The 17,720-nt window shown below is 32.2% G+C and overlaps 3 protein-coding genes across 4 annotated transcripts in view; 2 read left to right on the forward strand and 1 right to left on the reverse strand.

The window, feature by feature from the left end:
- The window catches only part of LOC106666119 (ankyrin repeat and BTB/POZ domain-containing protein 2), a 39,914-nt gene extending 26,988 nt beyond the window's left edge, over positions 1–12,926 (forward strand). The window contains exons 2-22 of the mRNA XM_014393039.2: positions 1,611–1,678; positions 1,749–1,855; positions 5,166–5,286; positions 5,360–5,539; positions 5,604–5,840; positions 5,906–6,126; positions 6,179–6,380; positions 6,440–6,496; positions 6,557–6,699; positions 6,768–6,955; positions 7,015–7,238; positions 7,292–7,485; positions 7,560–7,701; positions 7,759–7,890; positions 8,543–8,704; positions 8,766–9,047; positions 9,131–9,230; positions 9,295–9,497; positions 9,555–9,848; positions 12,347–12,529; positions 12,589–12,926. Coding sequence (XP_014248525.1) covers positions 1,752–1,855; positions 5,166–5,286; positions 5,360–5,539; positions 5,604–5,840; positions 5,906–6,126; positions 6,179–6,380; positions 6,440–6,496; positions 6,557–6,699; positions 6,768–6,955; positions 7,015–7,238; positions 7,292–7,485; positions 7,560–7,701; positions 7,759–7,890; positions 8,543–8,704; positions 8,766–9,047; positions 9,131–9,230; positions 9,295–9,497; positions 9,555–9,848; positions 12,347–12,529; positions 12,589–12,804 — 3,585 coding nt within the window. The 5' untranslated portion in view covers positions 1,611–1,678; positions 1,749–1,751 and the 3' untranslated portion in view covers positions 12,805–12,926. The remainder of the gene's footprint in view (positions 1–1,610; positions 1,679–1,748; positions 1,856–5,165; positions 5,287–5,359; positions 5,540–5,603; positions 5,841–5,905; positions 6,127–6,178; positions 6,381–6,439; positions 6,497–6,556; positions 6,700–6,767; positions 6,956–7,014; positions 7,239–7,291; positions 7,486–7,559; positions 7,702–7,758; positions 7,891–8,542; positions 8,705–8,765; positions 9,048–9,130; positions 9,231–9,294; positions 9,498–9,554; positions 9,849–12,346; positions 12,530–12,588) is intronic.
- Positions 10,323–12,347, reverse strand: LOC106666121. Its single transcript, XM_014393041.2, has 4 exons — positions 11,981–12,347; positions 10,975–11,174; positions 10,694–10,915; positions 10,323–10,631 (listed from the first exon to the last, which is right to left on the reverse strand). The coding sequence occupies exons 1-4, from the start codon at positions 12,209–12,211 to the stop codon at positions 10,334–10,336; spliced, it is 951 nt and encodes a 316-aa protein (XP_014248527.1). The 5' UTR covers positions 12,212–12,347; the 3' UTR covers positions 10,323–10,333.
- Positions 12,927–13,710: 784 nt separating the features above from the next.
- LOC106666122 (prion-like-(Q/N-rich) domain-bearing protein 25) lies at positions 13,711–17,545 on the forward strand. 2 transcript variants are annotated; one of them, XM_014393043.2, is made up of 6 exons: positions 13,711–13,798; positions 16,302–16,439; positions 16,498–16,638; positions 16,708–16,845; positions 16,904–17,038; positions 17,096–17,545. In XM_014393043.2, the coding sequence occupies exons 2-6, from the start codon at positions 16,313–16,315 to the stop codon at positions 17,167–17,169; spliced, it is 615 nt and encodes a 204-aa protein (XP_014248529.1). In that variant the 5' UTR covers positions 13,711–13,798; positions 16,302–16,312; the 3' UTR covers positions 17,170–17,545. The 2 variants fall into 2 exon arrangements, with proteins under 2 accessions (XP_014248529.1, XP_014248528.1); XM_014393042.2 differs by lacking the exon at positions 13,711–13,798 and adding an exon at positions 14,245–14,424.
- Positions 17,546–17,720: the final 175 nt, after the last annotated feature.

The raw sequence follows: 17,720 nt of genomic DNA on the forward strand, positions 1-17,720 counted from the left end.
TTTTCTCTCTCTCACTCACCACTCCCCCTCTCTTTTTTTCTCTCTCTCACTCACCACTCACCCTCTCTTTTTTTCTCTCTCTCACTCACCACTCACCCTCTCTTTTTTTTCTCTCTCTCACTCACCACTCACCCTCTCTTTTTTTTTCTCTCTCTCTCTCTCTCTCTTACACCCTTTCCTGTTCTCTTTCTTTCTTTCTTTCTCTCTCTCTTCCTCCCTCTCTCTCACTCTCTTTCTTTCTCTCTCTCTCTCTCTCTCTCTCTCTCTCTCTCTCTCTNTCTCTCTTTCTTTCTCTCTCTCTCTCTCTCTCTCTCTCTCTTACACACTCTCTTTCATTCTCTCTCACTTGCTCACTATTTCCTTTCATATAAAACTCTAGACCTTTTGAAAATAGAAAAATTAATGAAATATGAAATAATAACACATTTTTATTAACACATTTATTCACCAGCTCATATTTAAAACAATATGAGGCTGGTGAGTAAACCATCCTAGTTGGTAGAAATGATACAGCCAATAAATTTTAAAGCTACAGTTTAAATATGATTTACAGAAATCCATTACTTAGAACACAATCATATAAAAATTCATTTATTGCAAAAAGTATTCAGTTTTGTAACGAACTTCCCAACTCTGTAAATCCCAATATTCGTACAAAAAAAGCCCTAAAAGAATATCTCTCACTTACGTACTCCTAATATAATTAATAAGACATATTGCACAGTTTAAAACATATTACATTTCACAAGCTTGAAGCAGAAACAATTATCTTGCTTTGTGATGTATAAAAAGTTAATAAAAATTAATATTATCACTATTTTTGCTGTAAGAGTTATTTTGGATACTTGCAATTTCAATTTTATTTATTTTATTTTATTTTTATTGTTTCCTCTTTATAGTATGTATTTAAGTTTTCGTGATTTCTTGCAATTGTAATTAGTTCATGGTTCTCTGTTTAAATATGTAAAGAATTTTATGTTTGTAGTATCTAATTTAATTTAAATTAATAGATAATTATGAAGACATACTTATGTAAAGAATTTTACTTTTGATCTTTACAAATTATTTGTGAAGACAATGGACACCATAACATGAGATAATTACAATAGATTTCGTTAAATGTAAGAAAGGTCTTTTGACCTAATTTTGTGATAAAATGATAAATCAAATTTCCTTTTTCTCTCTCTCTCCTCTCTCTCTTTCTCTCTCTCTCTCTCTCTCTCTCTCTCTCTCTCTCTCTCTCTCTTTATATTGTTATATTCTCTTTAATCTGGTATTGTTATACTTTCTTTTTCTCACATCATAAAGTTTTCTCTTTAAATACAGTGTTCTATACAATAGGAATAGTAAAAATTTTTAATAATAAAAAAATTGATCTGAAACATTATGTTTGCAAATATTTCTTCCTATTCACCATTCAAAAAGAACTTTTATTTTACTGTTGGAATTTCAAGGACAATGTTCATTAATATTTTTTGAAATAATACATTTAAACTTTATTTTATTGCTTTATTGTGTAATCAGTGTGTGATAATTTCCGTCTAATATTTTATAATTGTTGTAACAACAAGATGTAAGAAGAAAATAATAATATTATTTTTTTTTTGCAGGAAGGAAAATGTGAGTGCTGAATTTTTCGCCGCTAAACGGCGATTTTACTCATGCAGCTTTTTAAGAGGCGAGTTTTTATATTATATTAATGCCATGATTTTTATATATTTATTTTGCTTATTGAACTTTTTTTCTAGATCATGGCTACGAGTCCTCCAATGCCTGAATTCAGGGGAGCTGACCACTACAGATGTCCTACGTCAACTGAAGCGGGCCATGAGATCCTTAGACCGAAACCTCGAAGGTAAAGCGATTGTAATATATGTATATATATATATATATATATATATATATATATATATATAATTNAATATATATATTTATATATTGTAGAATAATGGGTGGAAACAGTTATTAATATTATTCCATGATTGGAAATAATATTTCAACCGTGTTTATTTAATCAGGCAAAATGTCCCTATTGTTCGCATGAGAATGAAAGTGAATTTTCTGCGATTCGCGCCTGGGGTGATCAGCCGCTTTGTTGTGGGAACCCAAATTAACGCCTCCATTGTCTTGAATTAACATCCTGTGAAGAAAGCACACTTTCATTTTTCCTCTCCTTTCTTCAAATTGACTTTTTTTCCCTCCTTGATCCCCCCTGGAGATAAACTAGGCTTCCTAAGATATCATGTCTAAATTAACTTAAGAAAGTGAGAGTACTTAATTGTCTACCAATAAATGGTGGGAAATGCATCCTATTGTGGAAATTAATTATTAGTGTGAAGGAAACAAAGTTTCACTTGTGGGGGGGAGACTAACCGAAATTTTCAAACTATTTCAATTATAAAGTCAATTAACTTAATTCATATTATAATAATCAATGGTTTTTAATCAATAGTTAACTCAAATAAAAAATCAACATTAGACCTGAGAAGATTTAAAAGGAGCTAGAATTGTTTTGTAAATAAGTATCCTTTATGTTTTTCCTTTAAATTTAATATTTAAATCAATGAATGGTCATAGTGCAAATTTTATAGCTTTATTTATTGTAAATCTTCGGATTATGACTGTTTGTATTTTATTGAAATGTTATATATTAAAACAAGAGAAAAGTTAAGCATTGACAAAAATAAATAAATATTTTTAAGTTTGAAAATAAACTAAGTTCTGTTTATTTTTTAATTTTATTTTTTTATATAATCGCCATTATATATAATAAATAAAATTGCTTACAATGGAAAAAGTTATTAGCTAATTAATTGTTTAAATAGCATGCGAATTATTGAAGCAGAAAAATATAATACATTTTTTTGTTTTTTTATTAAAATTATTAAAATACTTATTATACAATAGCCAGATTGAATAAGAAGTACTCAAATTAATTGTGAGTGATGTCCATTGTGTAAGAGTTGATTGTATTGTATAAGGGTGGAAAATGAAAGTGGCTGATTATAACCGGAGAAGCCAGCAAAGGAAACATCGGTTGTATGAAAGTTGTTGTTATTGTCTTTTGAACGTGTGGTTCTCATAGAGATGCCCAGACTTTCATCTTAAATGATTCCCACAAGGTGGGAACTGATAGCTCGGATTCGGCTATCGAAGGGGGGGTTGGCCTGCTCCCTTCATTCGCCCAGTATCAAACGTGCCTCTGAAGAACGAGAAGTCTGTTGTGGGATTAAATGTGTGTATCCAGCCTCGTGGAAGAAGGAAAATGCTATCGGGCTGATGCTTTGCTGTCCTGAAAACTGCAACTGCCGGCTCTGCAGGGAGCTGGGCCAATCTCCGCTACCTTCCAAGATCAAAATACACCAGGAGTCGGACAGTAACTTCATACTTTGTGAAAAGGATGGCGCTTATAAAAGTATTGTTCTTGTACCAGGCCCTTACGAAGATGAAAGGTCTCTTTTATAATGATTAAAATAATACAGAAAATATTAAGAAACACAATCACAATTACACAGTATATTCTTTTCTCTGCAAAAATTTAACATTTGCAATGCTAAATGATTAACAGTTCAAAGTACTATTAACGATTCATTGTATTTTTTCTGTTATTTAAATTTTTCAAAACATAATTTCTTAGAGGAGAAAGTTGATATATAATTTTTTTTTACTTGTTTAATTATAAATTCAATTTAAGTAAGTAGCATTGTTTTATTTTGTTTAATTTAGTGGTTTGCATATCAATGACATATTTAAAAACTGAGTATTAACATTTTTATCAAAAATTAAAAATATGTTTTTTGTAAGGAAATCTTGGAAATCTGGGGTTGTTCAAATATTACTACTGTCAATAAGTCAATAATAAAACTTCTGAGGAGGAGAATAAATAAATAAAGAAAAGGAATTTCAACCGTTTCTTTAAATATTTTACAATTTAATCATAAATAATCAGATTTTTGATTATTACAATTTACTAAAATAAAAGTATAAAAACAAATTACAAATAATAAAATGTTATTAGTAATGCGTTAAAAGTGATTTATAAACAAAACAATTTATTTTTACTAGACTGTAATAATTAGGATTTAATTAACTTTTTATTATTATTATTTTTTTTCAATTTTCTTTATTATTTAATCAATTTTTATAATACTGATTGCAACAGTCACTTATTTTCATTTTAAAAATCAAATGATACATAACATTTTTAAAATAAAATCTTAATAATTATTTACTACTACTACTGCCATTAATAAGCTACACAAGTTATCATGAATCATATTAAACATAATAATAATAAAATAAACAATAAAGAAAGAAGAAACAGGAGTACAAATTTAAAAAAAGTAGTACAATTTGACATAATTGTGGTCATTTTTGTTTTGGACATAAATAAATATGGTGAATTTGCTAAAAGGTAAAAAAAAAAAAATCGTATTAAAGGTAAATTTCCTTCACATGTTCAGTTATAGAGAAACATTTTTATTTTTTTATTTTATTTTTTTTACATTAGTGATTAATAAAAATTAATTTAAATATTAAATTACTTATTTGTTATTTTTAAGTATTGAGATTATCTTAAATAAATTAAACTAAAAATTTAAATAAAATATTTGCTGGGTGATTTTTTTTTCTAACCCAATAACTTATTACGATAAGTGAACATTTATGAAAAAATGATTTTAAACTTAGATAATACCACGCTATTTCCCTTTTTTGTTTGTTTCCTGGATCCATTGGAGATATGTGATCTTTTTAGCATAATGGTTCACTTTTTACTCCCAAGACTCCCTCGCCATTTCCTAGGGATAATTAAAATGCAAATTCGACGGTAAATTTACATATTGATCACATGATTGGCAGGCACCGAAATTAATATCAGAAAATTTCAAAATTTCAAATGAGATTACTTAGGGACTAACAGCTAATAAAATTGCTTCAAATTTCGTGGTAAAAATATTATTTAAAATTAATTATACAATAAAAATATTTAGCAATGGTATTAAATTGAAATTATTTATTTTAATTTTCAACAAATCATTTGCAACAAAAATATATTTATTTAATCTTAATCCATAAATTTGTTAAATCCTTTTTTTCTTTCAGAAAATAATGTTAAATTTAGTTTGTGAGTTTTAAATAAATAAAGCAAATAATAAATGTTTTAGACCAAGCGGTGCAGGCAGCGGGAGCAGGGAGCTGGTTCCGTACAACTCTTCCAGCAACAAAACGTCATCGCCATCGTCTAATTCAGATTCTGCACCTTCACAACCAGCGACTCCCATTCGAGTATATTAACTGTTTTATATTTTTTGTTTGTCATTCAGATTAAACAATATACTTTCCTTTTGTCATATTTTAGTTAAATAGCACGAGCCAGGTGGTTACCAGCAATAGCAGTAGCAATGTGAACAAGGAGAGCAGGCCTGAAGATGCGGAGACCCTGCCGTCCAGGCCTGTAACAACTCCAAGACAATTATCAAACAAAAACAACTTATCGACACTCCCTCATCATCATGTCAACGAGCTCAGACTCCTTCAGGTAAATCATACAATTTAGCGATATGAATTTTTTTTAAGAGTTCAATAATTTGTATCATTTTCAGAGGAGAGCTGATTCAAACGGAAGTTCATCCGACGACAACAGGACTTCTGGGCACGCCTCCATGTCCGATGGACACTTGAGCTCATCTCCCACTGCAGATAGGCACCATCACTACCGACCACCTCTAAACTCAGTGCCAGAAGATGGAAGACTCTCGGCGGGAATAATGGCAGGGCAGAGTAGGTCGAATAGGAAAAGTGTACAAAGTAGAAGTAGACATCGAGCAACCCCAGCAAAGGTTATTACAAAACTTACTTACTTTCTCATGGAAAAAATAAATAAATTTAATATTGTAATTTCCAGTTGGTTCCATGTGGATCTGGCATTGAAGATATAAAACTAGCCATCCAGCAGTTGACGATGAGATCCCACACTTCAAATTCCACTTCTACATATTCTAGTCTGAGTGGGAGTGAAGGAAGCGAGCCAGCAGTGAGAAGACTTATAAGGCATTCTTCTCTCGAAACAATAAACACGAATGTGACATCTGCAGACGAATTTGTCTGGGTCGACAGCCACAACAGGTAATGCCTGGTTTTATTTGCCATGAAATGTTAAGAAACTCTTATCTTTTAGATTGGTTGAGCTGCAACAACTCCCCTGGTCAAATCACGACGTACTTAAAGTACTGCAGAGCGGGCGTGTGAGATGTTCAATGGAATGGGTAGCAATGGAAACGGTTCCCAGGTTATCATACCTCCTTCAGAGAGCGTTAGTCAGGATAGGAAGGGAAGCACAAAGGCTCTCAAAACCTTTAGCCATGTGTGGTAAACATGAAGTATGTTCATTATTAAAAAAAAAATGTCAACAGTATTTTTAAAACAAATCCATTTGCAGATAGCATCATCTTTAAGGATTATTTTGAGTCCTGTACTAGCTGATTCATGCATAAAGGTAATTTTATAAAGATAAAAGTTTGTTTTAATTATTTTTAATTGATTAAATAACTTTTAGGCTTGCCTGAGATCAGGAGCAATGTTTGCAGTTTCAGGTGACCAAATGAAACAGAGCAAATCACAAAGAGCTGGTCTCAATCTTTCAGTCGGACGGTTTCACCGTTGGATGGTTGATGTCCGCTTAGGGAAATTTGTACATGAGTAAGTTTAAAACTAAAAATTCATCCGACTCCCATATAAGACATTTAAAAAAATATATATATTTACAGGTATGCAGCAATTTATTTAGCAGCAGGACTTGAGAATTTATTGGAAGAGATAATCCTCCAATGTTTGCCATCGAAACCAGAAACGGTTCTCACGGCATCTATGTTTGAGCATGCTATAGCAAACAATAGTGACCTGTGGGGATTGTTACAACCTTATGCCCACCTCAACACAGGGAGAACAGCATCAGGTACAATTATTGATGTCAAATGTACCTTTATATTTTGTTAACTTATCTTAATTATTCAGGAACACTTGCATTGCCTAGATGGGCAAGTGTTAGTTCAGTCGCGACTGATACAACATGCAGCTCAGTTTCAAGTAAGAGGGAGCACAGTCTTCTGACTACATGCGTAGCGTCTGTCCAGGAGTTAGCAGATCTTCTTCGTACTTCGTCATCCGTGCTCAACTCAAGACCACAATTTTCACCGCAGGCCATTCAAGCCCTGTTTTACTTCATGAGATGCTCACAGGTAAGTCTAATAAGCTCAAACACTGCAGCAACATTTCAAATTGTGTTTTTCAGCTCGAACACTGTGGATCTGTGCAAGAATTAGTTTATGAAAGGGCGTATGTTGTACTCCCTCCTCTTTTAGAATGGGTAAGGACTGCCTCTGCTCATGCACAGTACAGACACTCTCAAGTCGTGGATCAGGATGATATAATGCAAGCGGGTCGACTTCTTTTGCCAGGTGTCGACACTCCTGTTCGCCAGCCCGGGTACAAAAAGACTTTTTATTTTTATTTATTTATTTTTATTGAAACTAACAACTAACACAACACCTTTAATATAGATGTGATGAAAGTATATCAAGGAGATGTGGTGAAGAAGTTGAAGCTGTCAAAAAGCTAAAAGTAGGCTTAGCTTTTAGAATGTTAGGCTCTGGAATCAGAGAGATGGTGCCGCATGCGTTACAACTTCTACCCAGTACAAAGGTACAACATTTTTTTTGTTTTTGATATTTTTAGTACTTATTTATTTAAAATTTGTAGTTAAATACAGTGGGTGACAATGGCTTGACACCTCTGATGCTTGCTTGTGTCAATAATGATGAAAACGCAGTTAGGATTTTATTAGAATTTGGATGCGATCCTGATTTAGAAACTCCTCCGCAGGGAACACAGGTAAATAAGATATCTGAATAATATACAAAAAAATTTTCAATTAATTAAGGTTTTTAGTTGAGATAAAAAAGTCGGTGTCACGAGCAGGATTCGAACTCACGACCTTCGGCTAAATACGCTGCTACTCTCCCACTTGAGCTATCGTGACTTTGATCTGCTCGGACACTAACTTACCATCTCAACCACACCTTTTTGAATTTTCCCTCCTTTTTACCATTTTTCAAAGGTCGTGTAATCTATTTGATTCTCGGCGACAAATGAAATGGCCACAGAGAGCTTTAGTGAAGATATACTTCATTTTAACTTATTAAATTCACTAGTTTTCGTGGTCCACTTGACCAGTTCATATCTTTCAATTAATTAATTAATTGAAAAATGGCAAAAAGAAGGGAAAATTCAAAAGGTGGGGTTGAGATGGGAAGTTATTGCCCGAGTGGATCAAAGGTGACTACCATAGAGTAGCGGCGTATCTAGCCGAAGGTCTTTGGTTTGAATCCCGCTCGTGACACTGACTTTTTTATCTCAACTAAAAACCTTAATTAATTGAAAGATATTAATTGGTCAAGCAGACCACGAAAACTAGTGAATATACAAAAAATAATATAAAAAAGTGTTATTAACTTCTGATTATTTTTTAAATTTTTTTTTAAAGGGTTGTCCAAATGTACAGGCAGAAAGCCAGCATTGGACTGCTTTGACCTATGCTGCTTTGCAAGGAAATATTCCAGTGGCAAAACTCTTACTCGAGAGAGGGGCTCATGTGGAAGGAGGAGCGAGGTTGAGCGAAGAAAAATCTACGATGACCCCTCTTCAAGTAATTATGTTCAGTAGCATCACGTAGATTATACCTGACCATTTCTGAATTCTTTGGACAGGTTGCGTCAGCATCAGGCAACTTGGAAATGGTGTCTTTACTTCTATCTCACGGTGCACACCCATTCCTTTCTACTGTCTACAAAGATTCAGGATCATACTCAGGAGCGGCTCAAAGGGGGTGCTACAGTGCTTTTGCGGTCGCAGCGGCTCATGGACAAAGGGCAGTACTGCATAAATTGCTGTCGCATCCATTGAGCCAAAATACAAAAGAGGTTTTGTCTTTGGAGGAAATACTAGCAGAAGGGACGAATCAACTCACTGCTGAGCGCCGTTCAAGACAGGTGAACGCTTAACCAAACTTAGTTTTCTAATTTGGCATATTTGTATATATTTGTTATATGTTATAATATTTTTAATTTCATAGGTTGGTGAAGGCAACTCAGCCCAGTTACTTAAACTAAGTAAAGCACAAATAAAATGCTTACAAGAGGCCATGTATCACAGCACTGAAAACAACCACCTTGGTATTAATTTACAACTTAATCACTTATTTATTTTGTATATTAATTTAAAAAACTCAAAATTTAGAAATAACTCTTGACTTGAGAAATTTGGGTGTGTGCTGGAGTTTACACTGCTGGATGTCAACTTTAGCAACCGCACACGGCCATATCGAGAGCATGATTGATCAACTTCTGCAGGATTTTTTGCATGTCTGGCCTGATGATTGCTCAGCACAGTTTGTAGACGAATGCCTTCCACTTCTCTTCAACATTTTTCGATACAGCAAGGTGGGACTCATGTAAATTGCTATTTGCCTTAAACAAAACTAACAATTTGAATTTCAGAACGAAGGGACAACGTTACTTTTAGCCGATATCTTTTCAACTTGCTATGGATGGGAGCCAATAAGGCCGATCAGGGACTCGACACTAAACGGTGGCGCAAGAATAGATCCAAAGTTCGTGAACAACCCCGAGCTCTCAGATGTGCAGTTTAGGGTGGAAGGAAGAGTGTTTTACGCGCACAAGATCGTTCTTGTAACATCATCGCCAAGGTTCAGAGGGATGCTCAGCTCAAAACTATGCGAGGGAAATCCTCCAATAGTTCAAATTAATGACATCCGATATCATATTTTCCAGGTGAATACATTAGTTTCTAAATAATGGTACATCATTCCCAAGTTGTTGATTGTAATAATCTTTTATCGATGCCTGCTCCTGTTATATTTATTCCTCCTTCTCTTTAATTTAATATGGTTTGGATAATGTGGTTAGTACAGGTTGTATGTCAGTTTTTTGTCTGTACTTTTGGATTTTTCTGACTCCACAATTCCAAATTCAATGTAAAGACCTATTAATTATTTATATACATATAAATGTATAAACATTTTTACAACATTTTTCTGAAACCTACGTCACACCAGACCGCATCTCACGATATCTGAATAATTTTTACAACAGACCATTCTAATATTTAAACATGAAATGCCCATTTGTAGAATACGTTTGTCAAAAAAAGACTGAAATTAAAAAAAATAAAATGAATAATTAAAAATCTGATGAATCATTTAAATCATCAAATACAATCACAAAACTCGTAAAAAATAGTTTTAAAACACAAAATGTCAGTATTCGTTTATTGAAGCTATTTCACTATTATCAACCTCTGCAAACGTCGTACATTTAAACGCAGGATGGTTCTCCTGTGGAAAGACAGTTCCCACATACGGCCACATCAGTAGTTTGCTGTACCTCAATTTCTGGTCCAGCATTTCTCCCTTGAAATCGATTCGTTTTAACGCATCCCTCCCAAATTCTAAAGCGTAATTACTGTCCCTTAATAATGTGTCGGTCTGTAATTGTATTTTCCTTACTTTGAATTTAAAATCAAAATCGACTCTTTTAAAAGACTTCACTAGATACCTGGAAGAAAAATGATTTAAAACGCACTAAGAACATTTAAAAAACAACACGAGTGTACTTACTGTACTTCGTATATTGCTTTTTTAAGTTTAAGCGTTGTGTTTGCATCAATAGCCAGAGAAAAAAGGAATTTCCTTAATATCGTTCTTATCACGCCTTTCATCTCCTCGGGTATCTTTTCATTGCTTTCGAGATCAACGACTATTTCCAAAAGGCATTTTTTAAAGTCTTTGGCCTGTTTTATTAGAAGGATAACATTCTCACAAGGCTCGGTCAAAATGCACCTACGTTAAATCACGTACTGTCAGGAATAAACGATAAATGCATTTAATTAAATATTTACCTTATTTTGTTTGTTTTGTCGATACCAATTTGAACATAGCTTCGCTCGCCTAACGGAGGATAATCCTTCTTTTTCCCCTTCATTATTAAATCCTTCTTTAACTTCTGTTCGATAATCCTTACTTTAGCGATTCCATCGAGGATCTCATGGCAGTGTTGTGTTAAATGTGCTTCAATGCTAAATCTTCTACTCCATTCTACCTAGATAAATTTTATATCATAAAAACAATATCAAACTGTTATTGAATTACTTGAACAATTAACTGTTACTTAATTTGTTGTTTACAGTTAAGTCGGCCTTTTATTAATATTTAAACTTGAGCTTGATCATCTCCGATCATCTTGTTTTGTCTGTTCTTGTAAGTTCTCTTTTATGGCCGGTTTTTTTTTTACACCTCTGAAGATGACAAAATATGAACTCCTTTGTATGCCCAACCCAGTAAGAATATGTAATTTGATCGTTATCGATCATTTTGGCCTGTTGTCTTCGCTGGGTTGATCTGTAAGTTGCAATTCGCTGTCTTCTGTGTGATTCCGTGAAGTCAAGACTCTTTTATATTAAATGTGGTGCACGTGTTGGTGTTATCTTTGTTTGATAATGCCTTAAATTTGTCCTTTTTAATAAAGAATCATTCAAGCACACTGAAGAAGACGAAATGCCAAAACACTTCTTTCAGATCAACCCGGCAAGAATAGGCAGACCAAGTTCATAAGTAACGATCAAATTATAGGTTCATCACCCCATAGACCACAGGAAGAAATCCCAGTAAGAATAGGTAGGATAATCGGAGGCATTCCAACTTCAAGTTCATCATCTCGCAAATAATATTTTACAACATGTAAATGGTTACACTTGATCAAAGAACTTTGAAAATTTCTCAACTTAATTTGTTGATTGCTTTAAATTTAAAAACTTGGATGAATATCACAGGGGTTTGATAACACAAACGCATAAATATGTTGCAATGTTTTGTTTGAAACTGGAAAAATAAATAAGAAAAGTGTACCTCACAGAGCGGTAGATTTATAAGTAGTTTTCTTATAGATATTAACAGGGTGGTGAAAAATTTCCCAGAGGATTCATCCTCCAGAAGAAGTGTCTTTAAACGTTGCATTGTGTTTATGATGAATTCCACTATTTCAGGATTGCAAACTCGCTTCTCTGCCAAGAAGAATATATCTTTGGCAAGATTCAATGCCTGAGGCTCAATGGCTGCCCTAATCAAATTTTTCTTCATGACTGTTAATTTGTTGTTTATATAAGATGAAAAAAAAACCTATAAAATTGTAAATCTCTACTAGTGAAAAACTAAATCTTTTTGCAGATGATTATATTTGCAGTAACTTTAAACAATTTTATTTTTCAATTGCAGTTAGTAATGCAATTTTTGTACAATGGTGGCTGCGAAGGGCTTGAAGTAGATCAGAATGACGTTTTGGAGTTGATGGCAGCCGCTAACTTCTTCCAGCTTGATGGCTTACTTAGATTTTGTGAAGCTCAGTGTTCAACGATGGTCGATCTAGACAATATAGTTTCCATGTATATACATGCAAAGGTATACAACAGTTTATGACAGCATACAGAAGAAATACTATATTTTTTGTTTGTCTAAAGGTGTACAATGCATGCCAGCTAATGGAATACTGCCAAGGTTTTCTCCTTCAGAATATGGTTGCGCTGCTCACTTACGACGACTCGGTAAAGCGTCTTCTTTTTGGAAAGAAACTCCACAACCATGACGTCCTCGCAGGTCTTTTGCTGACTCTACAGGCAAGAATTAAAGCAAGGAACAACACACTTCGCCCTGGGCCTAAACCCAAGTCTCCATAACTGATCGCTTTAATAGATTTTATTATTGTGATAAACAGCTGCACTTCTTCACTTGGTTTTTTCGACCTCCCAGCTGTAATAATTACAATCTTTATAATTATTAGAAAATATTTTCAATTTTAGAATTACTGAAAATTATCTATTCTCAGTAGAATATTTTATATTTGTGCAATGATCAAACATAAGTACTATTGTTCCTATAAAATATACCAGTGATTTTTATTATAATTTAATCATTGTTATATTATATAATCTTTTTATATAAATAATATAATTAAAAATATTATATATATGCCAATTATACATAAAAACTTGTATTGCTCAATTTGTTTTAACACTAGTGTTTTTACAATTGTGCCAAATGTTAACACGAGAGTGTTGAAACAATTTAAAAGTTTTTTTAAATTGTTAAAAAAATCAAATTTTGATGTAACAAATAATTCTTGCCATTTTATATTTTTAAAAAAGCCCAATAGAATCACTATATTTTTATGTTTAAATAAATTATAGACATTGTATATAATATATTGATGTTTTATTTTTAATGTTTTAATTTTATAATTTGGAAGGGGGGTTAGAAAGAATTTTTTTCAGTCACAAATAAATTGTTGTGTATGTGAATGACGAAAAAGATAAACAGATAGAAATTATTGTCTCATTTTTTAAAATAACAAAATTGAAAATCGTGCTAATTTAAATTTTGTTATTTTCAATACTGCATATACATGTAGAAGATATAAAAATAGTATATGTGTATGTTGTATAATTGAAACCTAATATATATTTATATTATGTTAAATTAATAAATTTTTTTAAATTGTCATTTTTTTGTTATACCATTTTTTGTAACAAGCGCTATTTGAATCCTTAAACTGATATGAAAAAGCGATATTAACTTGTTTGTAGAAAGGGCATGCAAGGTTCACTCATGGATTACTATAATCTGCACTCTGTTAAGGCAGAAAATAACCCGAATGTGGTTGATCGCCATAGGGTAAGAAAAATCATTAGCCCGTTTACTTGGGCTTTGTCCAAGTCCTACAAACTTATATTAAGAGAAATTCTATATTCAGTGATTTCAATTAAATGAATGAATGAGATTCCAGCTCATGAATGAATATCAATTCAAATCAAAATCAATATCAATTTTGTTTTTATCATCTTGTACATGTGTGTGGGTGCATTTAACCATTATTTTAAACTTGGACATAAAAATAGGAGTAAATGTGAAAAAAACACGTAACTTAGGGATGGATTGGTTGGTTAAATTTCATATAACTTCAAAAGAAATAAAATCCAATAACACACGACTTAAAAGAAATTTAAATGAAAAATATTTATAAAAATAGGTTCTGCTAGGAAATAATCCTGTGTTGCCCAAGTTAAGATTAAAAACACATACCATTTTTACATTATCTTATATTGTTTTAAGATAACGGTAAACGGTGTGTACTTAAGGTATCAGTTTGAATTGAATGCTCATGCCAAAACGGGATAGTATATTTGATTTGAATTGAACTTACAACTAAACGGAAAAATTTAATGATATGCAGAGCAGGATGCTAGCATATTTAGATTTAATTCTGTTCCCCATTTTGCCCTACTTCAGTTTAGTAGCAGGTAAAGTTTTAACTATAAGACAATACTAATTATTATTTGGTTTGGAAAGCTTTAACTGGATTTAACCTGTTAATTACTGAACCATTATTAATTTCTTTCATTTTTTCAAGTATTAAATTCCATTATGTGGCATAAAACGAATTTTAATGTCTTAAAATAATATAAAATATATTTCAATTCAGTCAAATTAAATTTGTTTATAGAGACAAAACATTTTGAACATAAATCTTCTGACTATTGGAATTTGTTTGTTTTTAAATTCATTATTTTAAATTAATCACTCAATTAATTAGTAGGCAAATTAATCAGTAAATTACATTTTAATTCATTTTTATTTAACTGGTTTATCAATCGAGTCTCTTTTATTTTCTAAAAACTTACCATGCATTTAAAAAGCAAATATTTATGTATTATTTGTGTTTAAAAAAAGAAGGAAGTTGTTTTATTAAAATTCTTTAGATTTGACCTATATTTGAGTACTGTAGTAGATGAGTCCAGGTTTTGATTTCCAGTGTTTCAACTTCTCCTTGATAACCTGATAAATAAAATTCACTTCTATATGTTCAATTAATTTCACCAATTTATCTCGACTTCAAGGCCTCATCTGTCAAGGATAATAATTTATTTGTAATAAATACACAAACTTTATAAACATAATAAAAATAGGTACATTTCAAAACGATTTAGTCTAGTTAGCATTCACACTAAGAGTGTCAGGATATTCCATGGGGTAATTGGGGAAGAAGTCATTGATAAATTGGTATGGCATGGTACCATACCATACCCGATTTAATTCACACTGGCCTAAGTACTCGATATTCCTCTGGAAACTGATAACCCTCCATTCACGCCATTAAATTACATTCACACACCAGACTTCCTTCATTCACAATGATCCAGTGAACTCGATATCTCTTGGGTAATTGGAGAAGAAATTTGTCCATTTGTGCTAATAAATTACATTTACACACCAGACTTCGCACAACCCTTGGGTACTCAATATTCATCGAGGTCTCTTACTTTCACACTAATAAATTACATTCTATCAGCGCTTTGATACAAATAAGAACTGTTTATTAACCCTTTTTCATGAAGCCAATAAAAACAGACATATCTCAATTGTGCCCATGTACTCGATATTCCATGAGGATCGAGGGGTCTGGACCCACCATTCTTGCTAATAAATACCACTTAGACAATATACAAAGAATCTGGGGGTCATTGCTTTGCCCCAAGGCTGTGCATAGGTTATGTGGAATGTTGAAGTTCTTTCTTTGCACACTCAATTCTCTACAATTTGTTATTATATTCTCTTTTATAATAATTTCCCTATGGGCATCTTGTATGACCTTTTCAAAACTGAAACTTGTGTTAAGCTAGTACACAAAAGCTGTCATATATATAAAATATACCATATTTATGATTCTCTCTTCTCTCACTCCCTCGATCTGAGAATGTGTTCTTTTCTACACTTTCTCTTATAGTTGTAATAATTTTGGTCCGCCTATCCTTGCTGTTTTGGTCTGTCAGACAGACTGTTCAGATTCTTGCTGTCTTTAGTGACCCACACTTAGCAAGTAGATCAATCATGGGATAATCATCCAATAAACCAAGAGATTTTGTCATCAATAATTTCAATGTGTTTTAAATCTACTCGAGACAGACTATTGAGTTATAGTTTATTCATTACATTATACATTACTTAGTTATATCTTGGCCATTTCAATATCTTTTAGTTTACCTAAGGACTGACAGACCAAAATGGCAAAAATAGGCAGATCAAAATTATTGGAAATGACCAAATAAGTCCATCATCCAACAGACCTCAATTTTATTTTGTGTTTATTCTAGTATTTCAAGTTTGTTGAATATTTCAGGAGAAGGATATATGATAGGCGACAACTGTAATTTTGACGATGACTGCATCATGGAGCATTCATACTGTTATCATCAGCAGAGCTGTGAATGCAGACCAAATTTTATTTCCAACGAAGACCAGACAAACTGTGTTGCCAGTAAGTTATAGTATAAAATTGAAAACACCCAATTTGAAATATAACCTTGTGTTAACAGCTGTAGGTTCACCATGTTATTCGAACTATGACTGTACTTCGCTTAAGTCGTCCAATTGTGTTTTTGACAATAATGAAATTGGATACTGTGTCTGCAATCACGGTTTTGTCTCAGACCCTCACAACAGAGAATGCCTTCCGAGTATGTACAGTTGTGTATAAATTTATTTTCCAGTTTATTTATTTATTATTGTTTTTTTAAAATCTCCAGTTGGTAAGTTTGTATTTGCACCGTGCATATTAGACAATCAATGCCAAGAGGGCTTGGGCGAGGCTTCTTTCTGCCATAGGCAGAAATGTGAATGCCTCCCAAGTCACCATTTTGACGGTGAATGTATTCGCAACAGAGGTAATTCAATACCATTAAAACAGAAAAATAAAAAGTTAATATTTTTTTTCCTTTGCAGGCTTGGGAGAAAGTTGCTGGAATAAAAGCCAATGTTATATTGGTGAAGAATACAAAAATACAATGGATTGCTTAAGCTCCGTGTGCGTTTGTAACAACGGCTATTACAATTATGGAGGATACTGTAAAACAGGAAGTATGTTATTTTTTGTTTACGTACGGCAATGGTTTGAAATATTAAATTTTTTTGTAGGTGGAGCTTTAAGTTTAAAGGCACAGCAAATTATTATCATACTCATATTATTATTTTTTAAAAATCTAAAATAGACTAATCATATAATTAATGAATCCAAATTGGTGTTTTTCATTGTATTAGTTTTATTTGTTCAATTCAGCCTGACAATTTTTTTAATAGTTTTTGAGGAAAAACAAATGAAAAAAAAGATCAGAAATGTAAGAAATCTCAGTTATTTTGTTGCATCTTTGTTAAGGGGGAAAAATTTGGACAGTGTAAATGTGTATATAATTATGTATGATATAAGCTCAACATAAAAATGGACTGGCCTAGTTTGAACAGACCCTAGAGTGTGATAATAATTGTACAACTAGGATAGAGATAATTTTTTTTAAAGATTTGAGGTGGGAAATAATCCCACAATAATTTTTTTTGTATTTTATATAGTCCATATTTTATAACAATAAAAACATTTTATGATAAATGCTTGATTATTGTTAATATATTTGATTACTATTTAGAAGAATTATATTTTGTATGTTTCAATAAAAAAATAAGTTAAATTTCTATTTTTTTCATTTTGTGTTTTTTATAAATTAAGTTTTCGAATTTTATTACCAATGTATCCAAACTTTTAGGATAA

The sequence above is a fragment of the Cimex lectularius genome, unplaced genomic scaffold (genome assembly GCF_000648675.2).
Source record: "Cimex lectularius strain Harlan isolate CLEC.00 unplaced genomic scaffold, Clec_2.1 scaffold5, whole genome shotgun sequence".
NCBI classification, from domain to species: domain Eukaryota; kingdom Metazoa; phylum Arthropoda; class Insecta; order Hemiptera; family Cimicidae; genus Cimex; species Cimex lectularius.

Coding starts and splice junctions, on each gene's coding strand:
- LOC106666121 (XM_014393041.2), bottom strand. CDS start 12,211: ATGAAGAAAAATTTGATTAGGGCAGCCATTGAGCCTCAGGCATTGAAT. Junction 11,175..11,980: donor TAAATCTACCGCTCTGTGAG/GTACACTTTTCT, acceptor AAATTTATCTAG/GTAGAATGGAGTAGAAGATT. Junction 10,916..10,974: donor GACAAAACAAACAAAATAAG/GTAAATATTTAA, acceptor GATTTAACGTAG/GTGCATTTTGACCGAGCCTT.
- LOC106666122 (XM_014393042.2), top strand. CDS start 14,352: ATGCAGAGCAGGATGCTAGCATATTTAGATTTAATTCTGTTCCCCATT. Junction 16,440..16,497: donor CCAGACAAACTGTGTTGCCA/GTAAGTTATAGT, acceptor TTGTGTTAACAG/CTGTAGGTTCACCATGTTAT. Junction 16,846..16,903: donor TGAATGTATTCGCAACAGAG/GTAATTCAATAC, acceptor TTTCCTTTGCAG/GCTTGGGAGAAAGTTGCTGG.